Genomic DNA, 23,507 nt, shown 5'->3' with positions numbered 1-23,507 from the left:
GTTTCAGCCTCCCGAGTACTGGGATTACAGGCATGTGCCATCATGCCTGGCTCCTTCCTTCCTTCCTTCCTTCCTTTCTTTCTCTTTCTTCTCTCTCCTTTCTTTCTTTCTTTCCTTCTATCTTTCTTTCTTGTATTGGGAATGTAACCCAGGGGCATTTTACCTCTGAGCTACACCCCCAGCCCTATTTTTTTAGTTAGTTTGTTTATTTATTTATTTACTTATTTATTTATTTATTTATTTATTTATTTATTTATTTATTTTACTGGGGATGGAACCCAGAAGCATTCTAACTTCAAGCTACACCCCCAGCCCTATATTTTATTCTTTCATTGTTTGAAATAGAGTCTCACTAAGCTGCAAAGGGCCTCACTAAGTAGCTGAGGCTGTCCTCAAACTGCAATCCTCCTGTCTCAGCCTCCCAAATGCTGGGATTACAAGTGTGTGCCACCACACCTGGCTCTAGTCTTTTATTTTTGAAAAAGGGCCGCACTGAGTTGCAGAGGGCCTCATTAAGTAGCTGAGGCTGGCCTCGACACCACGATCCTCCTTTCTCAGCCTCCCAAGTACAGGAATTATAAGCATGAGCCATCACGTCCGGCTCCTATTTTTTGTTTTGAAACAGGGTCTCCCTAGCTTGCTGAGGCTGACCTTGAACCTGCGTTCCTCCTGTCTCAGCCTTCCAAGCACTGAGAGTACAGGGATGAGCCACCATGCCTGGCTTATTATTTGCTTTTGCAGTGCTGGGGATGGGCCCCAGGGCTTCATGCATGCTAGGCAAGTGCTGGGCCACTGAGCCGCACCCCCAGCCCTGTTCTGTACTATTATCACCCATTTTTAGCAATTGGTCCAGACATCCTGGGAGAAGACCCCTTTGGACAGGCAGGACTGTGACAGCACGGTAGGACGGGGAGAGGACAGTCAAAGTGAGGAGAAGTGTGCAGCAGAAGGGCCTTGGGCTGTGGACAAGCTGTGTCCCTTCCCGGGCCGCAGTTTCCCCACCTGTGATGTGAAGGAGGGACCCGGAGAAAGGCCAGGTGGCTCTGGTACCTCGGGTGCCAAGTGTTTTTGGGGACCTGTAGGTGCGACACTGGCCCGGTTCAGCCCACCCATCACGCCGTTCCCCAGAGCCCAGTCCTGCAGCCTCTTGCCTTCCTGCTGAAAACCAACACGCCTATTTTTGGGAGCAGATGTAAGAGAGACTGGGGTGAGAAATGAATGGTGTTAGAGATTGAATTTAGATTACAGAGCATATTAAAAATTAACACCATGTGTCAAATGATGCTGGACAAAGTTGTGAGGCCTGGAAGTTCATAAACACTAACGCTCACTCGGACGCTGTCCACGGTGTGGCTCCTCTCCTCTCCTCTCTCTCTTTTTCAGAGGATGGAACCCAGAAACATCCTCCCACTGAGCTACATCCCAGCCTGGTTTTTGGTGGTACTGGGGTTCCTGGAAGCCCTTCCACCTCTGGGCTATTCTCCCAGACACTTATTTTTTTTTTTAAATATTTTTATTTGGAAACAGGGTCTCCTAAGCCAGCGCGGCTGGCTTCGAACCTGCGCCATCCTCAACAGCTCTGCCCCCTCCCGCTGCTTTTGAGAGCTTGTGCTGTAGAGAGAGCTTTGGCAATGGACAACAGCTACCTCCCGGGGATGCCAAGCACCTGAGGGGAGCTGGGAGACTTAGTCACCAGGCTGGGTGTTGCTAAACATTTGCGTGGTCTGTGTGATGTGGGTTCCTCCATTAGCATAAATAAAAAACTTATATTTTCAAGGAAAAAATCGACAAGCCCTTCAAGAGCAACATTTTTTGAAAAATGCATTTCTGTCTTTGGAAGGAGAGTGGGTGAAATAAACGGGGTACACCAAGTCCACAGTACAGTGCACGCCTGTTAACACACGGAGAGCTATCTATATGTGCGGACAGAGAAGGCTCTCTAAGACAAACTGTGGAGCGGAAAGAAGTTGCGGAATAACATGTGTAGCTCAGTTCCATTTAGGTCATTTATGTCTTTCCTTTCTTTCTTTTTCTTGTTTTTCTTTTTCTTTTTCTTTTCTTTTTTTTTTTTTTTTTTTTGGTAGTACTGGGATTCCTGGAAACCTTTCTACCTCCAGGCTACACTCCCAGACCTATTTTTACATTTTTATTTGGATACAGGGTCTCCTAAGCCAGCGCGGCTGAACCTGCGCGATCCTCCTCCTGTCTCCGCCTCCCAAGCGCGGGGATGACAAGCGTGCGCCATCACGCCCGGCTCTTTCTTGAACTAAGGATAGAACCCAGGGGCATTCTACCTCTGAACTATACCCCCCAGCCCAATTTTTTATTCTTTATTTTCAAACAGGGTCTCATTAAATTCCAGAGGGCCTCACTCAGTAGCTGAGGCTGGCTCCGAACCTGCAGATCCTCCTGTCTCAGCCTCTCAAGCGCGGGGATTACAAGTGTGCGCCACCACGCCGGGCTTAGAGTGGTAAGCTTTGATTGAAACATTTTAGTTTTTACAAAAATGTGCACATGTTTTAGTTGAATAAGTCAAAGTTTGATTTGAAATCAATACATGCTGTAAGAAAATCACGGTTAGTGTTCACAGGACCTTTGGGTGAAGCAGACTTGGAGATGAGCTGGGGTTAAAGCCTGGCTCCCTTTCTTACACCTCCTCGACTGAGTGTTAGTAAGTAATGCGCGGGACACTCTAGGCTCACAACAGGTGCTCAATGAACGATGCCCATCATCTCATCTTTCCCTTTGCATCACATCAGGGACTCTTCTGCCTTCTGACCTCCTCCATAAACAGGAAAACTCATCTGAGACCTCCCCAGCCCCTGTGGCCCCCACACACCACTAGGCTGCAGCCTCCTTGCTGAGGCCTGGTGCTTTTCTGCCTCAGAGGCTTTCACATGCTGTTCCCTCTGCCAGGAATGCTTTTCCCTGCCTTTATACATAACTCGCCACTTCCTTTGCCTGAGCCCCACTCCTGGCAGGCTCTCTGGCCCTGTGGAATCAGACAGACTTGAGTTCAAATCCTGCCTGTCACCAGTTTGACTGACTTCCTTCCTCCCTCCCTCTCCTTCCTTCCTTCCTTTTTTCTTTCGTGGCACTGGGGATGGAACCCAGAGGCTTTTTACCTCCAGGCTGCACTCCTAGATTTATTTATTTATTTATTTATTTATTTATTTATTTATTTATTTATTTATTTATTTATTTTTGGTGGTACTGGGGGTGGAATCCAGGGGCTTTTCTACCTCTGGGATATATTCCCAGACTAATTTTATACTTTATTTGGGAACAGGGTCTCACTAAGTTGCTGAGAGCCTAAGTTAGTAGCTGAGGCTGGCTTTGAACCTGTGCGATCCTCCTGTCTCAGCCTCCCAAGTGCTGAGATTACAAGCATGTGCCACCATGCCCGGATTCCCAGACCTATTTTTTTTAATATTTTATTTGGAAACAGGGTCTCACTAAGTTGCTGAGAGCCTCGCTAAGTAGCTGAGGCTGGCTTTGAACCTGCATGATCCTCTTGTCTCAGCCTCCCAAGTGCGGGGATTACAAGTGTGCGCCACCACACCCGGCTGACTTTAATGGGGTTTACACACAAGGCTCTGGGCCTCATTTATCTCATTGGTAAGAGGAGATAAATGGTAGCAGCCTTCTACAATGCACCCGAGAGCAAGCACAGCCATGCATGTAGTATACTCAGCACACAAGAAACAACACCGAGGATTGGAGCTTCTCTCCATGAGCTCCTGGGAAGCTGTGACCTTGATCTTGGGCCCTGGCACCCAGGTCCTCCCTGACTCCCAGCTGCAGTGCTCCTGAGCATGCTGGCTGAATTTTCCCCCAGGCAGAAGGTTCCAGCTTCTGTTCTGGGGCTTTTTACCAAGCTGGAGGTCAGCAAGACCCTGCCCAGCAGAGAAAGGGAGTTGGGATGACTCCCTTTGCAGAAGGATTAGGGGGTACAACCCACATGCTCCCTGCAAAGGTGGCCAGTGGGGCAGCGCCTCAGCTGCTGCCACCGCAGCCAGCTCCCCTTCTTTTCCTAACCTCCTTTGCTGTTTAACATGCCTCACTCCCAAATCGCTCCCTAATATACCCCTACACCCCTTCCCTGACTCTGGTCCTGCTTTGGGGGAAACCCAAACGATGACAGAGGCCAAGACCGGTAGTGAGGCTGGTGCCAGCGTATGCCAGGGCCCATGCCAAGACTCGCAACACCCATTCTCCCGCAGGGTTCCTTTGTCCTCTGGACCAGGGGGCTCAGGTTGGCTTTCCCAACTGAGGGCACACCCAGAGCTGCTGCGTCAGCACTGTGGCCCTGGCACTTGGTGGAGGTGCTGGCCGACCAAGCGAGGGCTGCACAGAGACGGGGCCCAAGGGTCCGCCAGGGTACAGGCTGCCCCAGGACAGTGTGGCTTTGGAGAGAAGCTGTTCTCTTCTTTCTAGCTGGCTGTCCTTCTAGTGGAGGAGAAAGCTTGAGTACTGTTTTGGACTACTAGAGTGTTGGTTTCATTCATTCATTCATTCATTCATTCATTCACGTACTCCACAAACATGGGTCTTACTCTGGTGCGTGAAACCGTCAGTTTATGACAATCTCTCTTTCCTTATCCCTCTCTCCTTCCCTCTCTCCCTCTTTTGGTACTGGGGGTTGAACCCAGAGGCATTCTACTTTCAAGTGACACCCACTTATCCTATTTATTTATTTATTTATTTTTATTTTTTATTTTTTTGGTGGTACTGGGGTTCATGGAAGCCCTTCTACCTCCGGGCTACACTCCCAGACCTATTTTTTACATTTTTATTTGGAAACAGGGTCTCCTAAGCCAGCGCGCGCGGCTGGCTTCGAACCTGCGCGATCCTCCTGTCTCTGCCTCCCAAGCGTGAGGATTACAAGCATGCGCCACCATGCCCGGCTTTATTTATTTATATTTTGAAACAGGGTCAGCCAGGCGTGGTGGCGCATGCTTGTAATCCCCGCATTTGGGAGGTTGAGACAGGAGGATCACAGGTCGGAGGACAGCCTCAGCTACTTAGTGAGGCCCTCCACAACTTCCTGAGACCTTGTTTCAAAATAAAGAATAAAAAATAGGGCTGGGGGTGTGGCTTGGAGGTAAAATGCCCCTGGGTTCCATCCCCAGTACCGCAGAAAGAAAGAAAAAAAGAAAAGAAAAGAAAAGAAAGAAAATAAATAGGGTCTCACTAAGTCACTGAGGCTGGCTTTGAACCTGCAATCTTCCTGTCTCAATCTCCCAAGTACTGGAATGACAGGCATGCACCACCGCGCCCGGTTCTTCAATTTTCTACACTCACTCAGATGCATTACCAGGCCATGCTGTTTGGAAATCTTTTGGGAGTGTGCGGGATATGCGCAAATAAAACATCACTTAATTTCGAGCCCCTGGGCTTTGAACTGTGTGGTCGTAGCATTCAGTCAGTAACTGGGGCTCCAGCAACACCATTTTCCCCGCAGCCTCCGTTTCACAGTTAAGATTAATCTCACTTAGCGAGGCCCTGTTTCTAAATAACAAGGGCCGGGGGTGGAGGGCAGAGGTGGGAGGCCCCTGGGTTCAATCCCCAGTAGCACACACACACACACCTCACTCATGGCTCTTTCTGTCTTTCCTTCTTTGTCTGTCTATTTGATAAATGACCATTTCATGATTGCTGCATCCAAAGGGCCCAAAGACAGATGACTCGCGTCCCCTGCTTGGGAGCTCAGGGCCTGGGCTGAGTGGGTGGGACTTGAAGACCGGTCCCCAGCCTTGCCGTGGCCTCGCCTCCACCTTGCCACCCTTTTCTAGGTCTGGAATCTACCTCCCTCCGTCCCCTGGAGCCCCCCTTTCTTCACTCTCCTGGAACCTACCACACCCCTCTGAATATTCCAAACGCCTGCTTGGCTCTGTCTCCCCCCAGACCCTTACCACCAGCCTCGACTCCCTGCTCCCTTCCAGAATAAACTGTCCCGCACACGGCAGAGACTTGAGACCTGAATTGAGGCAACTCCGGGTTCTTCCGTATAAGGGATTGAACCCAGGAGGCTCTACCTCAGAGTGACACTCCCGGCAACTTGACTGATTGATTGATTGCGGCACTGGGGATGGAACCCAGGGACGTTCTACCTCTGAGCCCTTTTTTAATTTTTTAAATTTTAAAACAGGGTCTCACTGAGTTGCAAAAGGCCTCACTAAGTAGCTGAGGCTGTCTGTGAACTGTGATCCTTCTGTCTCAGCCTCCCGAATGCTGGGATTACAAGCATGTGCCACCACACCCAGCTTTATTTTTTATTTTGAAACAGGGTCTTGCTAAGTTACTAAGGCTGGCCTTGAACCTGCAGTCCTCCTCTCTCAGCCTCCCAAGGACTGGGATCGCAGGTGTGTCCCTCTAAGCCTGGGCTCCAACTCCAGTTTTTTTTTTTTTTTTTTTTTTTGTGGTGCTGAGGATTGAACCCAGGGGATTCTACCTCCCAGCTACAGCCCCGGCCTTATTTTTTATTTTGAAACAGGGTCTCACTGAGTTGCAAAGGGCCTAAGTAGCTGAGGCTGTCTGCGAACCATGATCCTCCTGTCTCAGCCACCTAATGCTGGGATTACAAGTGTGCGCCACCACACTGGTCTCCAACTCCAGTTTTGGTGAGATTCACACATGCGTCCGACTTCTCCTTGCTCCCCTCAAGCCTACCATCCATCTGTTGGCCTGGAGGCTGGGTGCGAAGCTTTTATGGGGGGATACTGGGGATGGAACCCAGGGGCATCCTGCCTCTGAGATACACCCCAGCTTTATTTTGTTTTTTACTTTGAAACAGTCTTGCTAAGTTGCTGAGGCTGGCCTTCAACCAGCAATCCTCCTGTGAGACTCCAGAGTGTAGGCTCCAGGCACGTGACACCATGCCCAGCCTTTGGCTCTGCCATTTACAGGTTGGGCTTGTTAATTCCAAGGTAGCTCATTCCCCCCTCTGTAAAATGGGGTTATAATGGCATCTCCTCTCAGGGTTACCATGAGCGGGAGATGAGTCAGTTATATATATCCATGTGCTGAGAACAACCTTTGGTCTGTGGTAAAAGTGGAGGTCATTATTATGGTCACAGAGAGCTTTCCCTACATCTTTGGAAATAGACCCTTCTCTTTTTCCTTTGGGGCTGAACCCAGTACCTGTTTGGAACTGTTACCCTCTTCTGCCTGCATTTACTTTGTATTTCTGCCTCTTTCCTGTGATTTCCCAGGGTTCTCCTGTCTCCCCGGGAGGAACTGCATCTTGGGGCCATGTAAGGAGGGAAGGGGGCGGACTGGCCATTGCTGTCCAGGATGAATCACAGCCCCCTCCCCTCACTGGCTCGCACCTGGTTGCTGAGAGACCAGAAATGCACCTTCTGCAGCCGCCTTCCATTGTATGGGGGAGACACAATGTTCCCGATGAACCCTCAAATCTCATTACATTGAGTTCTTTCAGCCTGAGGCCCAGGCAGCGAAACAAAATGAGCAGAGCCGTGTGTGTGGGTCCGTCCCTGCCCTCCTGAGCCGGCCGGGCAGCAGGGGCGGCGTGAGGACCTTCCCAGCATGGCTTCCTGGTGGCGTCTTCGCTGGGGAAGCCAGGTCCCCGCTCAGACCTGGCCTGGCCTGGCCTGCCAAGCTGAGGATTGAGTACCCGCTTGGCAGGTGCTGGGGACAAATGAAACCGGACTCTGCTCTCAACCCTGCAGTAGCCCCTGAGCTCTAGAGGACAAGCCCGTGGCCCTCCCCTGCTTCATTTCCCGCCATGTCCCCTCGGGTCCCGGCCTCTGCCCTCACTCACTGGCCAGTTTCTCCACCTACTGACCCCAGGCTGTCGGGGGGCCCGCTCTGTCCCCCAACCCCAGCCTCTTGTTCATTCCTCCAGGGCGACTGCAGTGGGCACCCCATTATTTTTCTATCGCTTGCCGTCTTGCTCGTCGAGCCTGCGTGGACGCAAGCCCGTGTGGCGTTGTTCGCTGTTGGGTCTCTCCTTAGCACCCTGGGTTCTGAGCACAGTAGGTACACTCTAGAAACATCTGCAGAGTGGGAGCCGGGCATGGTGGCTCACACTTGTCATCCCAGCATTCAGGAGGCTGAGAAACAGGAGGATCCAGGTTCGCGGCCAGCCTCAGCTACTTAGTGAGGCTCTCTGCAACTCAGTGAGACCCTGTTTTAAAATAAAGAATAAAAAATTGGGCTGGATGTGTAGCTCAGAGGTAGAATGCATAGGGTTCCAACCCTAGTACTGAAAAAATAAATAAATAAATACATAGAAAGAAAGAAAGAGAAAAAGAAACATCTGAGTGAACGAGTTGTATAAATAAGTTCTCTGTGGCTAGGCGTGTAGCTTGGCGGCATAACGTGTTTGGCAGAAGCAAGGCCTGGGTTCCATCCTCAGCACCAAAATAAGAAGAGGAAGAGGAGGAGGAAGAGGAGGAGGAAGAGGAGGAGGAAGAGGAGGATGAAGAGGAAGAGGGGGAGGACGAGGAGGAGGAGGAGGAGGAGGAAGAGGAGGAGTAGTTGAAGGAAGAGGAGGAGGAGGAGGAGGATGAGAACAGTAACAATGAGCAGCAGCAGCCAGGCATGGCGCTGGGCGCGCCTGCAATCCCAGCGCTTGGGAGGCTGAGACTGGGAGATGAAAGGTTTGTGGCCAGCCTCAGCTACTTAGTGAGGCCCTGTTTCCAAAAAAAAAATAAAATAAAATAGGGCCGGGCCAGAGACAGGAGAATCGCGCAGGTTGAAGCCAGCCGTGCTGGCTTAAGAGACCCTGTTTCCAAATAAAAATATAAAAAATAGGTGTCTGGGAGTGTAGCCCGGAGGTAGAAGGGTTTCCAGGAACCCCAGTACCAACAAAAAATAAACAAATAAATAAAAAATAAAAAAATAAAATAGGTCTGGGGGGTAGCTCAGATGTAGAACACCCTGGGCTCAATCCTAAACACACACACACACACACACACACACACACACACACTCACACTGTGAAGTAGCTGGGTGCGGTATTAAGTATTTAATATCAATACTTGGGAGGTTGAGACAAGAGGATTACAGGATGATTGAGGCCAGCCTCAACTTAACAAGACCCTATTTCAAAGTAAAAAACTAAAAAGGCAGTAGGCATAGCTCAGAGGTAGAATGCCTCTGAGTTCAATCCCTAGAATGTGCATGCTTGCACACGCACATACACACACACACACACACACACACACACACACACACACACACCAGTACTTGGTGCTTAGTAGGTGTTCCTAGGCCTTAGTCCCTTTTTATGTTGGGTTTTGCTTTTCTGAAAAGAAAGTGGGCTGGTAAGCCCTGTGCTGCTCAGTCCGGCAATTCTTTATCCGATAAGGAAGATTAGAATCTTCCTCGGTGGAAACTGTTCTCGCAGACAAACACCATTCCTGGCACGTTTCAGGGACAGAGCTTCAGCACAGAGCCGGCACGGCATGTCCCAAGAGGTCGTGAGGTTTAAGTGCATGCCACGGGGAGGGGGGGAAGGCATGGCGGACCTGAGGGGGCCCGGAAGCCCCTGGCAGAGGGGTGCTCGGGCCGGCCAGGCCTGGACCCCAATCTCACCTCTGCAACCTGCTGGGGCCTGAGCCAGGCACTGTGTGCCTCAGTCTCCTCATCTAAAAGATGCTGATGATACCGAGGAAAGGCCATAATGAAGGGTGTGTCCTTCCTTTCTCAGAGCTCGGAATGGCCCCCAGGCTGGACAGCAGTCAGGTGAAGTCTCTTAAAAGCTGTACTTTCACGAGAGGCCGGAAGCCCGGCACGCTCTGCAACCGGGCACTGGTTAGGACAATTTAGAAAGCCCCAGAGGCGGGGTGACGGGAAAGCAGGCAGTTCCAGATCAAACAGCCGGCAGTCGAGAGGGAGGCCGGTGCAGCCTCGCCAGGCATTGACGGCTGCGGTCACAGAACCGATGGTTCTGAGGGGCGCTGGGCTGTCCGCGTCCTCCTCGGTTCTAGGTAATTAGATCACCCAGGGCTTCAAGCGGAAGCGGGCAGCTTCCTGCTAGAATGGCTCTCCCTCAGCTCAGATGTCCCCGCGGCCAACAAGGGGCCCCCAGGGGCCTCCGCCAGCTCAGGTCACAGACCCCCTGTGCCTAGGCATCTGCCCCGGGACTCCGGCACATGAGGGGGTCCAAGGGACATAGCTTTCCTCATCAGGGACAGAGGGGACGACAGGGAGCCTGGCCTCAGTAGCCCCTTGGGACCTGGCTGTCTCTCCCAAGGGCTCCAGCTCTAACAGACTAGGAGGCGCTCTTCCGGACACTGATTTCTCCAAATGTAGCCCAACAAGGAGAGCAGCAGGTAGGAGCTGGAGGACCAGCAGAGTCGGATCTCCAAAGCCAAGTCTCTGTCCTGTGCCGAGCCACCTGGGCGCCTTGGTTGCTTTGCTATCAAGCGGGAGGATGAAAGTGTGCGTATCCCCCCCCGGGGGGGCAGCTGTGATATAAAACCTGGCAGAGCTCAAGAAATGGAGAGCAAGGCCCCAAAGTCAATGAAAAGCAGGGGCCCCACTATCACTCTCAGCAAGCTCAGGCATCCAGCGTGCCAGCTGAGGCTCAGGCTGAATGCCACCTACACAGGGACGGAGGCAGCCCTCCTCAATTCCTCCCTGAAGCCGTCTCTCTCCCAAGTGGCCTTCAGAGCATGTATTTACCTGATGGGTTCTCACTCATCCATCTGCTTGTGTGTGTGTCTATTTTTTTTTTTCTTGCAGTACTGAGGACGGAGTACTCAGGTATAGCTCAGAGGGGCTCTACCTCTGAGCTATACCCCTAGCCCTATTTATTTATTTATTTATTTATTTATTTATTTATTTATTTATTTTTGCAGTATTGGGGATGGAACCCAGGGGCATTCTACCTCCGAGCTACACCCCCAGCTCTATTTTTTTATTCTTTATTTTGAAACAGGGTCTCACTGAGTTGCAAAGAGCCTCGCTAAGTAGCTGAGGCTGGCCACAACCCATGATCCTCCTGTCTCAGCCTCTCAAATGCTGGGATTACAAGTGTGGGCCACCATACCTGGCTTTTATTCTTTATTTTGAAACAAGGTCTCACGAAGTTTCAGAGGGCCTCACTAAGTAGCTGAGGCTGGCCACGAATGGCCGCGAACCGTGATCCTCCTGTGTCAGCCTCTCAAGTACTGAGATTATAAGCATGCACCACCATGCCCTTGAGAATGTCCCTGGCCAGAGGAAGAGTGGGGCCCAGAAACCTGGGTCAGGTGTTCAGCTGCCTCATTGGCAGATCAAATGATGGGGTGCCTCCTGCCCTTCCGGGCCCTTCTCTCTCACACTGGGGCCAGAGCTGCAGTATGTTTGGGAGTTAGGCAAACTCCCAGGCTCTCAAATCCTGCCCTCTCTCAGCTGGGGTCGGGGAGTCCTGGGAAGCCCTCTCAACCTTTCTTTTTTATGGTACTTGGGATTGAACCCAGGGGCATTCTACCTCTGAGCTATAACCCAGGTCCTTTTTTTTTTTTTTTTAACTTGGGACAGGGTCTCCCTAAGTTGCTGAGGCTGGCCTCTAACCTGTAATCCTATTTTCTCAGCCTCCCAAAGCTGAGATTATAGGTGTGTACCACTATGCCCAGCTTGTTTTCGTATATTTTACTGTGATCTGTCCTCTGTAACAGCCCACTACATCCACGTGGTAGAAATACTGGATCGCAGTGTGTTGCTGAGGGCCTTCCAAATCTATGTTTAATGAACGTTACATCGGTGACACGGTGGCAGTTTGTACACCATGAAAATCAACACGTCCCACAAACGAAGACGACCTCCCAACCTCAGAGAGCTGGCTGTGGTGCATTCACCAGCATCCATCCCACCGTATGGAAATCCTGAGCGATACATAGAACCCCAAGCAGCCGGAGTAGACTGTCCCCAACCCCAGGCTCCCCGAGGGGCAAGCTCCATGCCAGCCCTGTCACCTGGAAACAGCTAGGTGTTCCAGCCTTTGATCCGGTTCAGGGAGTCCGCTTCCCTCTGGCAGCCCTCGCTGATGCCTCTTGGGAGGACATCGCCGTACCTGCCCCCCAGCTTCCTTGAGATCGCAACACCAGGCACATCCCAAGTACCCCTGCCAGCCTCCAGGGAGCTACTGCCACTGTGGGGGTGCACAGTGCTAAACCCACTTCTTTATAAGCACACTGCGATTTCACGAGCCTTATCCACGGGGCTCTGTGTCCTCTATAACAACCATTTTCTGGAATGTTCCCACAGGCACATGGGGAGTTGGAAGAGACTTAGTTGTTCTTGTGTTGGGTATTTAGGAATTACTTATCCTCCTGCCCTTATTATCATTACACAGCGATGTGATTAAAAAATCTGTAACGGCCTGGGGGGTTTAAAGTGCTTGATCAGCATGCACTAAGACTCAGGATGGATCCCCAGAACTACAGAATGTGTCAATCAATCAATCAATCAGTGACTCCGGGTCCAAAGACCCAAGTGCCCTTTTGAGTCTGTGCCAGATGGCTGTGTGAGTCTGGGCAAGACCCTTTCTCTGGGCTGCGGCGGCGGCGGCGTCCTACTCAGCCTTCTCCTCCTCTTCTTCTTCCTCCTCTTCCTTCTCCTCTTCTTCTTCATCTTCTTTTTTGGTGGTATGGGGACTGAACCCAGGGCTGTTCTACCTCTGAGCTACACACTCAGCTCTTTTTATTGTTTATTTTGAAACATAGTCTCGCTAAGTTGCTGAGGCTGGCCTCGAGAACCCGTGATCCTCCTGTCTCAGCCTCCCAAGGACTCTGGGATTCTGGGTGTGCCACCGCACTCACCCAGCTTCTGAACCAATGTGATGCCAGCCGTGATGTTCACAGGGATAGCAACAGCGATGACGAGGATGATAATGGTGGCCTCCACTTATCAGGGCCGTTTCCCTGACTGGTAGACGGGTCCTGAGAGGTGCTGTCCCTTGCGGGGCACCGCTAGGACCAGCCCCGGGGCTGGCCATCTCTGCACCTGTCCGCTTCTGTCGGTCATCATCATTACTTCTCACAATGCTTTGCCCTGAGGCCTGGCTGAACACAACGTCCATCCCTTTCCCATCCCTCCTCCCTCGCCGCGGTGCCTCTGTGCACATGGTTCCCTGCCGTGTCATTCCTGCTAAAACATTCTTGTTCTAATATTGCCTCCTCCACCCAGAAATGCTGGCTCCCGGGTCACACCTCCAGGATGTGTTGTCCAAAGCTGCCTCCCAGAAGGAGCTGGGCCACACATCAGCCACACACCAAGCCTGGGGTCTTGTGCTGGACCCCAAGACATTACAGGCCGGACCCTCTCTCTGGGGTGAAGGTTGACGCCAGAGGTGGGTACTAGGAGCCATAGCCCAAGGCGCTCATTTCCACTCACAATAAATAACCGCGAGCTGGGCGTGGGAGCGCACGCTTGTAATCCCAGTCCCTGGGAGGCTGAGACAGGAGGATCACAGGTTCAAGGCCAGCCTCAACTACTTAGTGAGGCCCTCCGTAACTTAGTGAGACCCTGTTTCAAAATAATGAATAAAAACCAGGGTTGGGGCTGTAGGTCAGAGGTAGAATGCCCCTAGGTTTAATCTCCAGTACCATAAAAACTTAGAAATAAAAATAAATAACTGCTAATGGAACCACAGGGTTCTGATTGTACCTCGAGGTGACCTTTGTGAGGCAAGAAGGGCTTTGTAAGTGGCTGAGCCCCCGCCTGTGTCTCTCAGGTGACAGGCCGGCCTGCAGGGGAGGCCGTTCTGGCTGCCTGGAGACACCCCGGAGGCCTCTGTGGGACCCCAGCTAAAGTCACCAGGTGACCCATGTGGCCCATGTCAGTAATCCCAGTAGATTCCAGGTTTGAGGCCAGCCCTAGCAACTTGGAGAGACTCTGACAATCTAACGGAACTGTTTCAAAATATTAAACAGCCGGGCGCGGTGGCGCACGCTTGTCATCCCCGCGCTTGGGAGGCGGAGACGGGAGGATCGCGCCGCTTCCGCGCTGGCTTAGGAGACCCTGTTTCCAAATAAAACGTATAAAATAGGTCTGGGAGTGTAGCCCGGAGGTAAAAGGGCTTCCAGAAACCCCAGTACCACCCAAACCCAAACCAAACCAAAACAAAATATTAAACAGCTTGGAGACCAATGCTGGCCAAGTACCACTTTTATTTTTGTGGTACTAGGTACCGAACCCAGGACAATTCTATCTCCAAGCCACACCCCCAGTCTTATTTTATTTTTTATTTGAAAACAAAGTCTCACTAAGTTGTTGAGGCTGGCCTCAAACCTGCAATCCTCTTATCTCAGTCTCCCAAGTACTGGGATTATAGGTGTAGGCTACCATGCCTAGTTCCCAGACATTTTTTTTTTTTTTTTTTGCATTACTGAGGATGGAACCCAGGGGCACTCTTCCTCCGAGCTACACCCCCAGCCCTATTTTTTATTCTTTATTTTGAAACAGGGTCTCCCTGAGTTGCAATGTCGACAAACTGGAATCCTCCTGTCTCAGCTTCCCAAATGCTGAGATTACAGGTGGGGTGGGTGCCACCACGCCCGGCTACACAGAGCACTTTTTAACAGAGGTACTGTGGGCCTCGGCTTCCTCCTCTGTAAGCTGGGAGGATACGGGTCGTGTTCCACAGGGCCGATGTGAAGATTATTCATGGGACCTTTGTGGTGGGCCTGGCCCACTGTACATCAACGTGTTACCTAGGCCCCGAGGTCAGAGCTGCTAACTAGTCTCCCAGCCCAAAGCAGTGTTGTGAGGGTAACCAGGATCGCAGCCGACTGGGAGGGCTTCTAGGGCAGGGGCTGTGCGCAGTCTGTCTCTGCACCCCCTCCCCGGGAACCTTTAAGGGGTCCTGGGGAAGGGGCCCGGGGGCTCCGGGGTGACTCAGGCCCTGGTTCTCTGGGCCAGGAGGGATGTCTGTACAGGCTGCCCCTTCTCGGGCCCTCTGTCCCAGGTGCAGCCACATCACGCAGACACCGCTCCTGCGGGGGCATCTGGAGATGATCCCAAGTCACCTCCCAAGGCCTGTGACCAAGCCTGCACGTAGTAGGTGCGCAACATATCCTCTCAACCAGTGCCCGCCCTTTTTCCTGGTCATCTGTCCTGAGTGGGTCCAGAGAAACAGTGGCCGCGCCGCTGAGCGCCTGTGGCCAGTACTTCTGGGAGCTGGGTGCTACAATGGGACCAGTAACAGAGGGGAAACTGAGGCACACAGAGAGGGAGTCAGTTGCTCGAGGGCTTAGATGGTGGAATTGGGACTCAACGTCAATGTTCTGCTTATTCCTCTCTCTCTCTCTCTCTCTCTCTCTCTCTCTCGTGGGTCTGGGGATAGAACCCAGGGACATTCGACCTCTGAGCCACACCCCCAGTCCTATCTTTATTCTTTATTTTGAAACAGGGTCTCAGTGAGTTGCAAAAGGCCTCGCTAAGTAGCTGAGGCTGGCCTCGAACCACGATCCTCCTGTCTCAGCCTCCCAACTGCTGGGATTATATAAGCAAGCGCCAGTATGTCCAGCTCCTTTCCTTTTCTGAGCACATAGCTGGTACCTACTGTTTAGTACTATGTATGTATGTATGTATGTATGTATGTTTGTATGTATGTATGTATGTATGTATGTATGTGTGTGTTGGGGATTGAACCTAGGGGCATTCTACCTTTGAGCTACACCACCAGCCCTATTTTATTTTATTTTGTTTGTGGTACTGGAAGTGGGATCCAGGAGTATGCTACCTCTGAGCTCCACTCCCAGCCCTATTATTTATTTATTTTTTTATTTTGAAACAGGGTCTCACTGAGTTGAGAAGCCCTCACTAAGTGAGGCTGGCCTCGAAACTCCGATCCTCCTGTCTCAGCCTCCCAAGTATTGGGATTCCAGGTGTGTGCCACCACATCCAGCTTGTTGAAAGCATGTTCTGTAAAATGACGATGCAGCTGGTGGTGCACGCCTCTAATTCCAGTTGTTGGGAGGCTGAGACAGGTAGATTGCAGGTTCGAGGCCAGCCTCAGCAGCTTAGCAACGCCCTTAGCAACTTGGAAGCCCTGCTTCCAAATAGAATAATAAAATAGGGGTGGGGGTGTAGTGCAGAGGTGGAAGGTCCCTCGGGCTCCATCCCCAGTATCACAACAAACAAATAGGAAATGAAGACGCTTTGTTCTAAGAATCACCCCTCCCCTCTTCAGGCGGATCTTTTTGGCTCTGGGAGCTGCTAGGAGGATGTGCAGGAAGGGCGTGGTTCTGAAATATCTGCACAGAGTAAAAGACGCTTGGGGCTTGAGCTTTTAGGCTGGTGGGTCTATCTGCAGAGAGGCCCGCCGGCAAGTCCCCCTTCCCATCTCTCCCCTCCACCACCTCACTGGGCACCTGGCCATGTAAAGCACCTGCCAGGCCCAGCAGCATCGCTTGGGGGCCACGAAGGCCCCTCGTCCTTCTGGAACCACCTGGAAGCCTCGGTTGGCTGCAGGGGCCCTTTCTCTAACTGTCCCGTGCTTTCCCCTGCCCCCACTCCTTGGCTACGGGACTGTCGGCCTGGGACAATCCACAGCACGTATCGATCGACTCCTGGGTTTCTTTTATTGATGATTCAGAGAGAGGTGTGGGCGGTATTCTGAAAAACATCTACACGTGATTCATCAAACCTTCATATCGAGCTGCTTTTAAAGGATTTTTCCCCCCATGCCGGTGGGCTGTCTGTGCGTTGCAAAGCAAATATAAGGCTTACAATTTTTCTTTAACCCGTAGACTCCCGTGGGTTGCTCAAGCCCGCTGGTGTTCCGAGACAATCTGCCCTTCTCTCTCCATTCATTAAAACCCAACATGTCCGCCCCTTTTTTGGTACTGGGGATGTGAATGCAGGGATGTTCTACCTTCAATATACCCTCAGCCCTTTTAATTGATGATTATTATTATTATTATTATTATTATTATTATTATTATTTTATTGTTATTATTTTGATGGTGCTGGGGTTCCTGGAAGCCCTTCTACCTCTGGGCTATACTCCCAGACCTATTTTTTTACATTTTTATTTGGTAACAGGGTCTCCTAAGCCAGCGCGCATGGATGGCTTAGAACCTGCATGATCCTCCTGTCTCCGCATCCCAAGCGCAGGGATTACAAGTGTGCGCCACCATGCCCGGCTAGCCCTTTTTATTTTGAAACGAGTCTTTCTAAGTTGTCAAGGCTCGCCATCCTCCTGTCTCAGCCACCCAAGTGCAGGGGTATCCCACGACCCCTAGAAGTATGTCCCTTAAATGTGGGACAATGTCTGGGCGTGGTGGTTCACGCTTGTAATCCCAGCATTCGGGAGGCTGAGACTGGAGGATTGCAGTTCATGGACAGCCTCAGCTACTTAGCAAGGCCCTTCGCAACTCAATGAGACCCTGTTTCAAAATAAAGAATAAAAAAAAAATAAGATCGGGAGTGTAGCTAGGAAGTAGAATGCCCCTGGGTTCCATCACCAGTACCGCAAATAAAATAAAATAAAATAAAATAAAATAAAATAAAATAAATAAAATAAAAGTGGGACAATATCCCTTGAAGTCACACAGAGGAGAGTAACAGCAGCTAATGCTGATGCAGCGCCTACTATATGCCGGTACCAATCACGTTCCCTGTATGACTTTCATCCCTTTCCTCCACACCCAGGTCAAGCATTCCCCAGCAGCACAAGAACAGTTCTGTTCTCCCCCCCAGCACACAGTAGGAGCCGTGCACACAGTAGGAGCCGTGCACACAGTAGGAGCCGTGCGCACAGTAGCCTACCATCACCTGCGGGCTGCCAGCACATAGAAAGCAGAAAAACAGCCTGAGATGGAGACACGGGTCTGCAAGCTGCACCTGGATCCAGCCATGCCTGAGGCCACACTGATGCCGGCTTTGCAACTGAAGAGCCGTAAGATTACTATTTGGGGGGTGGGTTTCTACTCCACAGAACCCTGATGCGTGGAAAGCCTCACTAAATACAAGGAGATGATTCTTTTTGTGTGTGTGGAACTGAGGATTGAACTCAGAGGCATTCTACCTCCAAGCTACACCCTCAGCCCAATTTTATTCTTTATTTGGAAGCAGGGTCTCACTAGGTTGCTGAGAGCCTCGCTAAGTTGCCGAGGTTGACTTTGAACCTGCAATCCTCCTGTCTCAGAAAACTTACATGGCATTTTCTGCTAGTTGTTTCCAAATGGCAGAGAGGGAAAGTGGCGACTCCCACTTCACAGATAAGAAGACAGAGGTCGCAAGAGTGTCATGAACCTACTTAGTGACAGAGGCGAGGCTGGGCCACCTCCCTGGTCTTGTGCCTTCTCTCCCTCTTACTTACTTTTTATTTATTTTTTTGTGGCACTGAATATTAAATCCAGGGGCATTCTACTGATGAGCTACACCCCCTGCTCCAATTATTTATTTATTTATTTGGTGGTACTGGGGTTCCTGGAAGCCCTTCTACCTCTGGGCTACACTCCCAGACCCATTTTACATTTTTTTATTTGGAAACAGGGTCTCTTAAGCCAGCGAGGCTGGCTCTGAACTAGCGCGATCCTCCTGTCTCCGTCTCCCAAGCACGGGGATTATAAGCGTGCACCACCATGCCCGGTTTTACTCTTGTTTTATTTTTAAACTGGGTCCCACTAAGTTGCAGAGGGCCTCTCTGAGTTGCTGAGGCTGGCCTTGGACCTGTGATCCTCCTGTACCACTATTCAGCTCTCCTAACCCTATTTTATTTACATTTATTTATTTATTTATTTATTTATTTATTTATTTATTTATTTTACTGAGTATTGAGGCCAGGAGGCCAGGAACATTCTATCTCTGAGCTACACCCTCAGCTCTATTTTTATTTTCTTATTTATTTATTTATTTATTTATTTTGTGGTACCGGGGATGGTACCCAGGGACATTCTACCTCCAAGCTACACCCCCAGCCTTATTTTATTTTCTTTATTTTTGAAACAGGGTCTCACTGAGTTGCAAGGGCCTCACTAAGTAGCTGAGGCTGTTCACAACCATGATCCTCCGGTCTCAGCCTCCCGAATGCAGGGATTACAAACGTGAACCATCACGCCCAGCTTCCTATTTTTTTTATTTTTATTTGTCTCACTAAGTAGCTGAGGCTGGCCGTGAACCTGGGATCCTCCTGCCTCAGCCTCCCAAGTCCTGGGATTACAAGTGTGCACTATCATGCCTGGCTACTTATTTTTTATTTTGAAACATGGTCTTGCTAAGCTGCTAAGAGGCTGGTCTCACACCTGTGATCCTCCTGTCCCCGCCTCCCAAGGACTAGGATTCCAGGTGTGCGCCGCCATGCCCAGCTGAGCCCTTTATTTTTTAGTGGTGAGCACTCTGGCATTCTGAGAAATGCTACTCAAGGCCATGCTATACCTATGCTATATTCTTTTCCTTCTCTTTCCCCCATACATAGCCAAGTCCAAACCCCTCTGCCTCCGGGAAGCCCTGATCGCTGTTGCCCGCCTGCCTCCCCACTGCTGTAAGCCTGGATCCCTTGCAGCCCAGAGCCTCAACTGTGCGCCTGAGGGGTGTGCCGGGTGGGAGGGGACCTCGCGGGACACGTCTCAGGGTGCACTTAGCTTTCTGTGGCACCCAGTACCAGGCTGGGTTCCTGCTTTCGAGTTTGCACTCCATTCCCAAGTGCTGTGACTTGGCGGGGCGCCGCGCCTGGGTCTGAGGAGCTTTGCTGGCAGGGTTCTTAACTTGGGCTCCAGGGCCTTGCTTCAAGGGGGTCTGGACACCCTCCCCCCCGAGAACCCTCTCCATGAGCCACATCTTTTGTAGGCAGCTATTTCTCTGGGGAGAAGGGTGACCTCGTCCATCTGCGTCTCCCCAAGGACTGGGACCCAGAGACGTTTAAGAACTCCTGACCCAAGAGAACATCCTGGTCACCAGTCAGAAGGCAAAAATCCAGCTGGCTGCGGTGGGGGGGCACCTGATGGCAGGGTGAGCACCAGGAGCCCTCAGCAGAGCCCGTGTCCACCTCAGGTCCCAGGTGGCCATTTTTAAGCCTGGAGCTAAAATTGCCATGGCCACTATCCCCTCCACCCCCCACTGAATCATAACCAGGCAACAGCGGGGTGCTGCTAAACTCCCGTTAGGCTCAGCCTGCTGGCAAAGTGCTGGTGAGAACAGCCACTCGGAGAAGCTGTCTTACTTTTCCTGACTGGGGACTGCAGACCAGTCACCCAAGGGATGCTCTATGCAGGAGGGGAGGTGAGTGGCACCACCACACTGCCCGGTGGACCTCCACCTGGAAGCAAAGTCCACGGGGCAGTCGCAGCAGGAATGGGGTCAGTGTCCCACAGCGCCCAGCCAGTAGAGACTGGAAGTGGCAGGCAGGGACCTCCAGTCCGGTGTTGTCCGCCTCCCAGGCTGTAGTCTGTGCCTGGGGGAATGACTGTCATCCACTTCTTAGAATAATCATGCTCGCCATGCAGTGAGCACCTACGGTATGCCCAGGGCTGCGCTAACTACTGTACAACAGACCTTACTTTCCAGAGGAGGAAGCCGAGGCTCAGTGCAGCTGGGGACAAAGTCCCAGGCCCTGCCTGGCGCCCCTGCCTTTGATGCTTATGGGGGGCTCTCTTCTCCGCGTGGCCTAGGGCAGGAATCTTGTAGCAGGTAAATGTGCCGAGGTGGACTCAAACTCTGAGTGCTGGTGTCAGGCTGAGCTGGGTGGGGCAAGAACCTCTGCTTCTTGGGTGACCTAACTTTGGTCCCCTTAAAAAAAAAAAGCACAAAAACCCCTAGGAGCCAGGCAAGGTGGTGTACACTTACAATCCCAGCATCTGGGAGGCTGAGACAGGAGGATCCCAGTTCACGGACAGCCTCGGTTACTACTTAGTGAGGCCCTTTGCATCTCAGTGAGACCCTGTTTCAAAATAAAGAATACAAAATAGGGCTGGAGGTAGAATGCCTCTGGGTTCTATCCTCGGTACTGCCAAAACAAAACAAATACCCTAGGAGCTGAGAGCTTCTCTCTGGAAACCCTGGCCTGCTCCTTTTGGTAACGTAAGAAAGGCCCGCTCCACCACCCTGCCTGTCGCGGCTCATCTTCCTGCTGCCCTGCCTGCCTGGCAGTGCCACAGCCCACAGCTGTCCGAGATCCCCAGCCATCTCCAGCCAGGGTCTGGACCCGGGAAGACACAGGCGTGACTCTGGCCTAGGCATCTGCAAGTCTGCGATGCTGTGATTCTATGCCCAAGCCCAGGCCAGAAGATTCCTGAGCTTGGGCAGGGAGGATGGGCTGGGCAGCTGGACTCAGTGCGGGAGAGCAGAAGCCTCTGTTGGGCCTGCATGCAGGCCGGCAGGGTGACTGGATTCCACTCTTGGAGCCCTCCTGTTCCCACCTGGAAGACTGCAAGCCCCTGGGCTTGAGTTCCCAGGAAGGAGAACCTACCCCCAGGTAGACCAACTGACCCTGGGAGCTGACTTGGCACATTCTCTCTAGAACACACACTTAACCCACATCACTTCCTACAGTTCAAACCTAACGGAAGGTGTGGACCCTAACAGAGAGGGGGCTCCCTACCCTGGCCTCGGCAAAGCTGCCGACTCAGCTAGAGTACTCTAGAATGGCAATCCTGGCATTCTGACCCTTTTCTTTTCCTTCCTTCCTTCCTTCCTTCCTTCCTTCCTTCCTTCCTTCCTTCTTCCCTCCCTCTCTTCCTCCCTTCCTTTTTCTTTCTCCTTTGGTACTGGGGGTTGAAAACAGGGATGTCCCACCTCTGAGCCACACCTCCAGCCCTTTTTAATTTTCATTTTGAAACAGGATCTCACTAAGTTTCTGAGAGCCTTGATGAGTTGGTGAGGTTGGTCTTGAATCTGAGATCCTCCTATCTCAGCATCCCAAGTCCTGGGATGAAAGGTACATGCCATCATGCTTGGCTTTTTTGGTCCATTTCTCTTTTTCTTTCTTTCTTTCTTTCTTTCTTTCTTTCTTTCTTTCTTTCTTTCTTTCTTTCTTTCTCTCTCTCTCTCTCTCTCTCTTTCTTTCTTTCTTTCTTTCTTTCTTTCTTTCTTTCTTTCTTTCATGGTATGGGGGAATGGAACCCAGGTGCATTCTACCTCCAAACTACACCCCCAGCCCTATTTTTTATTCTTTATTTTGAAACAGGATCTCACTGATTGCAAAGGGCCTCGCTAAGTAGCTGAGGCTGCCTGCAAACTGTAATCCTCCTGTCTCAGCCTCCAGAATGCTGGGATTACATGCGTGCGCCACCATGCCCAGCTTGGTCCTTTTCTAAGACATCTCTCCCCTACAATTCAGATGGTGGTGGCCACCCGTATTCAAGTCCTCTACACTTACCTTCAACAGGCGAGGTTTTGAGGCGCCGGCAGATGGCTTCGGTGTCCCCGTAAGTCTCCTTGATCTTGACCACGGCCTCAGTGCCCCGCAGCTCCATGAGGGAGCGGAGCTCCTCCAGTGTGCACCCGAACTCGCCCCCATGGCTTGACTCATTTCTTTGGTTTTTGGAGTAAAAGTCGCTGTTGGTCATATCACCCATGTCTGCCGAAGTCCCTGCTCAGGGTGGGCCCGAGGGTCAGCACTGGACAAGAGGCTTCTGGGCGATGGCTGTGTGTGGCTGTCCCCAGCACACCCTCACTGGAGGGCTGCAGCGCCGGGCGGCCGACTCCAGGTCCCAGGGGGAGGGGGTGGTCGAGGCAGGCTGGCAACAGCGGTGAGGAGCTCCAAGGGGTGTCTCCGGGTGTGGGGCAGGGTCCAGGGGCCGGAAGGGCTCAGGGCTGTAGACCCAGGAGTCTCCATTCAGCGGGGCCCATGCTGCTCCCTGGAGCTGGCATCTACATGGTCAGGGGTGGTGGCTCCTGCGGGGACAAGCAGAGTGGGTGTCAAGGGTCTGCACTGGAGTCCTCATGGGACAGATGCTTGTAAGATCCAGGCTGTAGGTGCGCACAGACTCCAAGTAACAGGTATTTCATTCAACATCTCGATCACACCAGCATGAACTGTTAGTCCAAATGGTTACCAGTGCCTGGTAGGGTCCCCGCAGTACATCGTGCGAAGGGCACAGCCTGCAACAGCCTAGTCACATACCCTAAGCCCTTATTTGTGCATCCTGCCAGGTAGCGCCTGGTTCCCCAGCACACTGGTGCACACACCTACACATGGCTCAGGTGCTGTGCAACACTCAACCTGGATACTCAGGTCCAACCCCACCGCCACACACGCCCATGCAGGGCCCCCTGCACCCAGCTTTGATGGACACCCCGCCCATGTACACTGTCACATGTAGTCACCCTTCTGGGTGTGCCATTTTACATCCCCAACCCTTTCCTCAAAAACACCTGCATGCCCAGGCCCCGATGTGCACCCCAGACCCTGGCCCTGTCTTTCTCTCTCTTTAGCATGTTCATACACAGCCTGGGCCCACAGAATGTGGGACATGTCCTCCCTCCCACTGAGGATACAGGCCTTGGGATGGGGTCCCCCCTTCAAGCCACCTCCACCCATAATACACACTCCCCTGCCCTCATTCCCTTCCCATTTGGGCCTCACAGGCATGGGATGGAAAACACAC

General features: G+C 51.8%; 1 protein-coding gene across 8 annotated transcripts in view; it reads right to left on the bottom strand.

Annotated features, from left to right (window-relative positions):
• ATP2B2 (ATPase plasma membrane Ca2+ transporting 2) overlaps positions 1-22,475 on the bottom strand; it is a gene marked incomplete at both ends in the record, with an annotated part of 95,204 nt that extends 72,729 nt beyond the window's left edge. For 7 of the 8 annotated variants that reach the window (XM_080718057.1, XM_080718059.1, XM_080718060.1 and 4 more), the window contains one exon: positions 22,277-22,475. In XM_080718057.1, the coding sequence (XP_080574183.1) occupies positions 22,277-22,475 (199 nt within the window). Of the gene's footprint in view, positions 1-22,272 lie in introns of all 8 variants that reach the window. The other variant, XM_080718058.1, reaches the window with a different exon arrangement.
• Between the last annotated feature and the right edge of the window lie 1,032 nt (positions 22,476-23,507).

This window comes from Muscardinus avellanarius (genome assembly GCF_963383645.1).
Source record: "Muscardinus avellanarius genome assembly, chromosome: 22".
In the NCBI taxonomy this organism is placed as follows: Eukaryota; Metazoa; Chordata; class Mammalia; order Rodentia; family Gliridae; genus Muscardinus; species Muscardinus avellanarius.
Note: the sequence above shows the minus strand (reverse complement) of the source record. Positions and strands in the feature narration are given on the sequence as shown.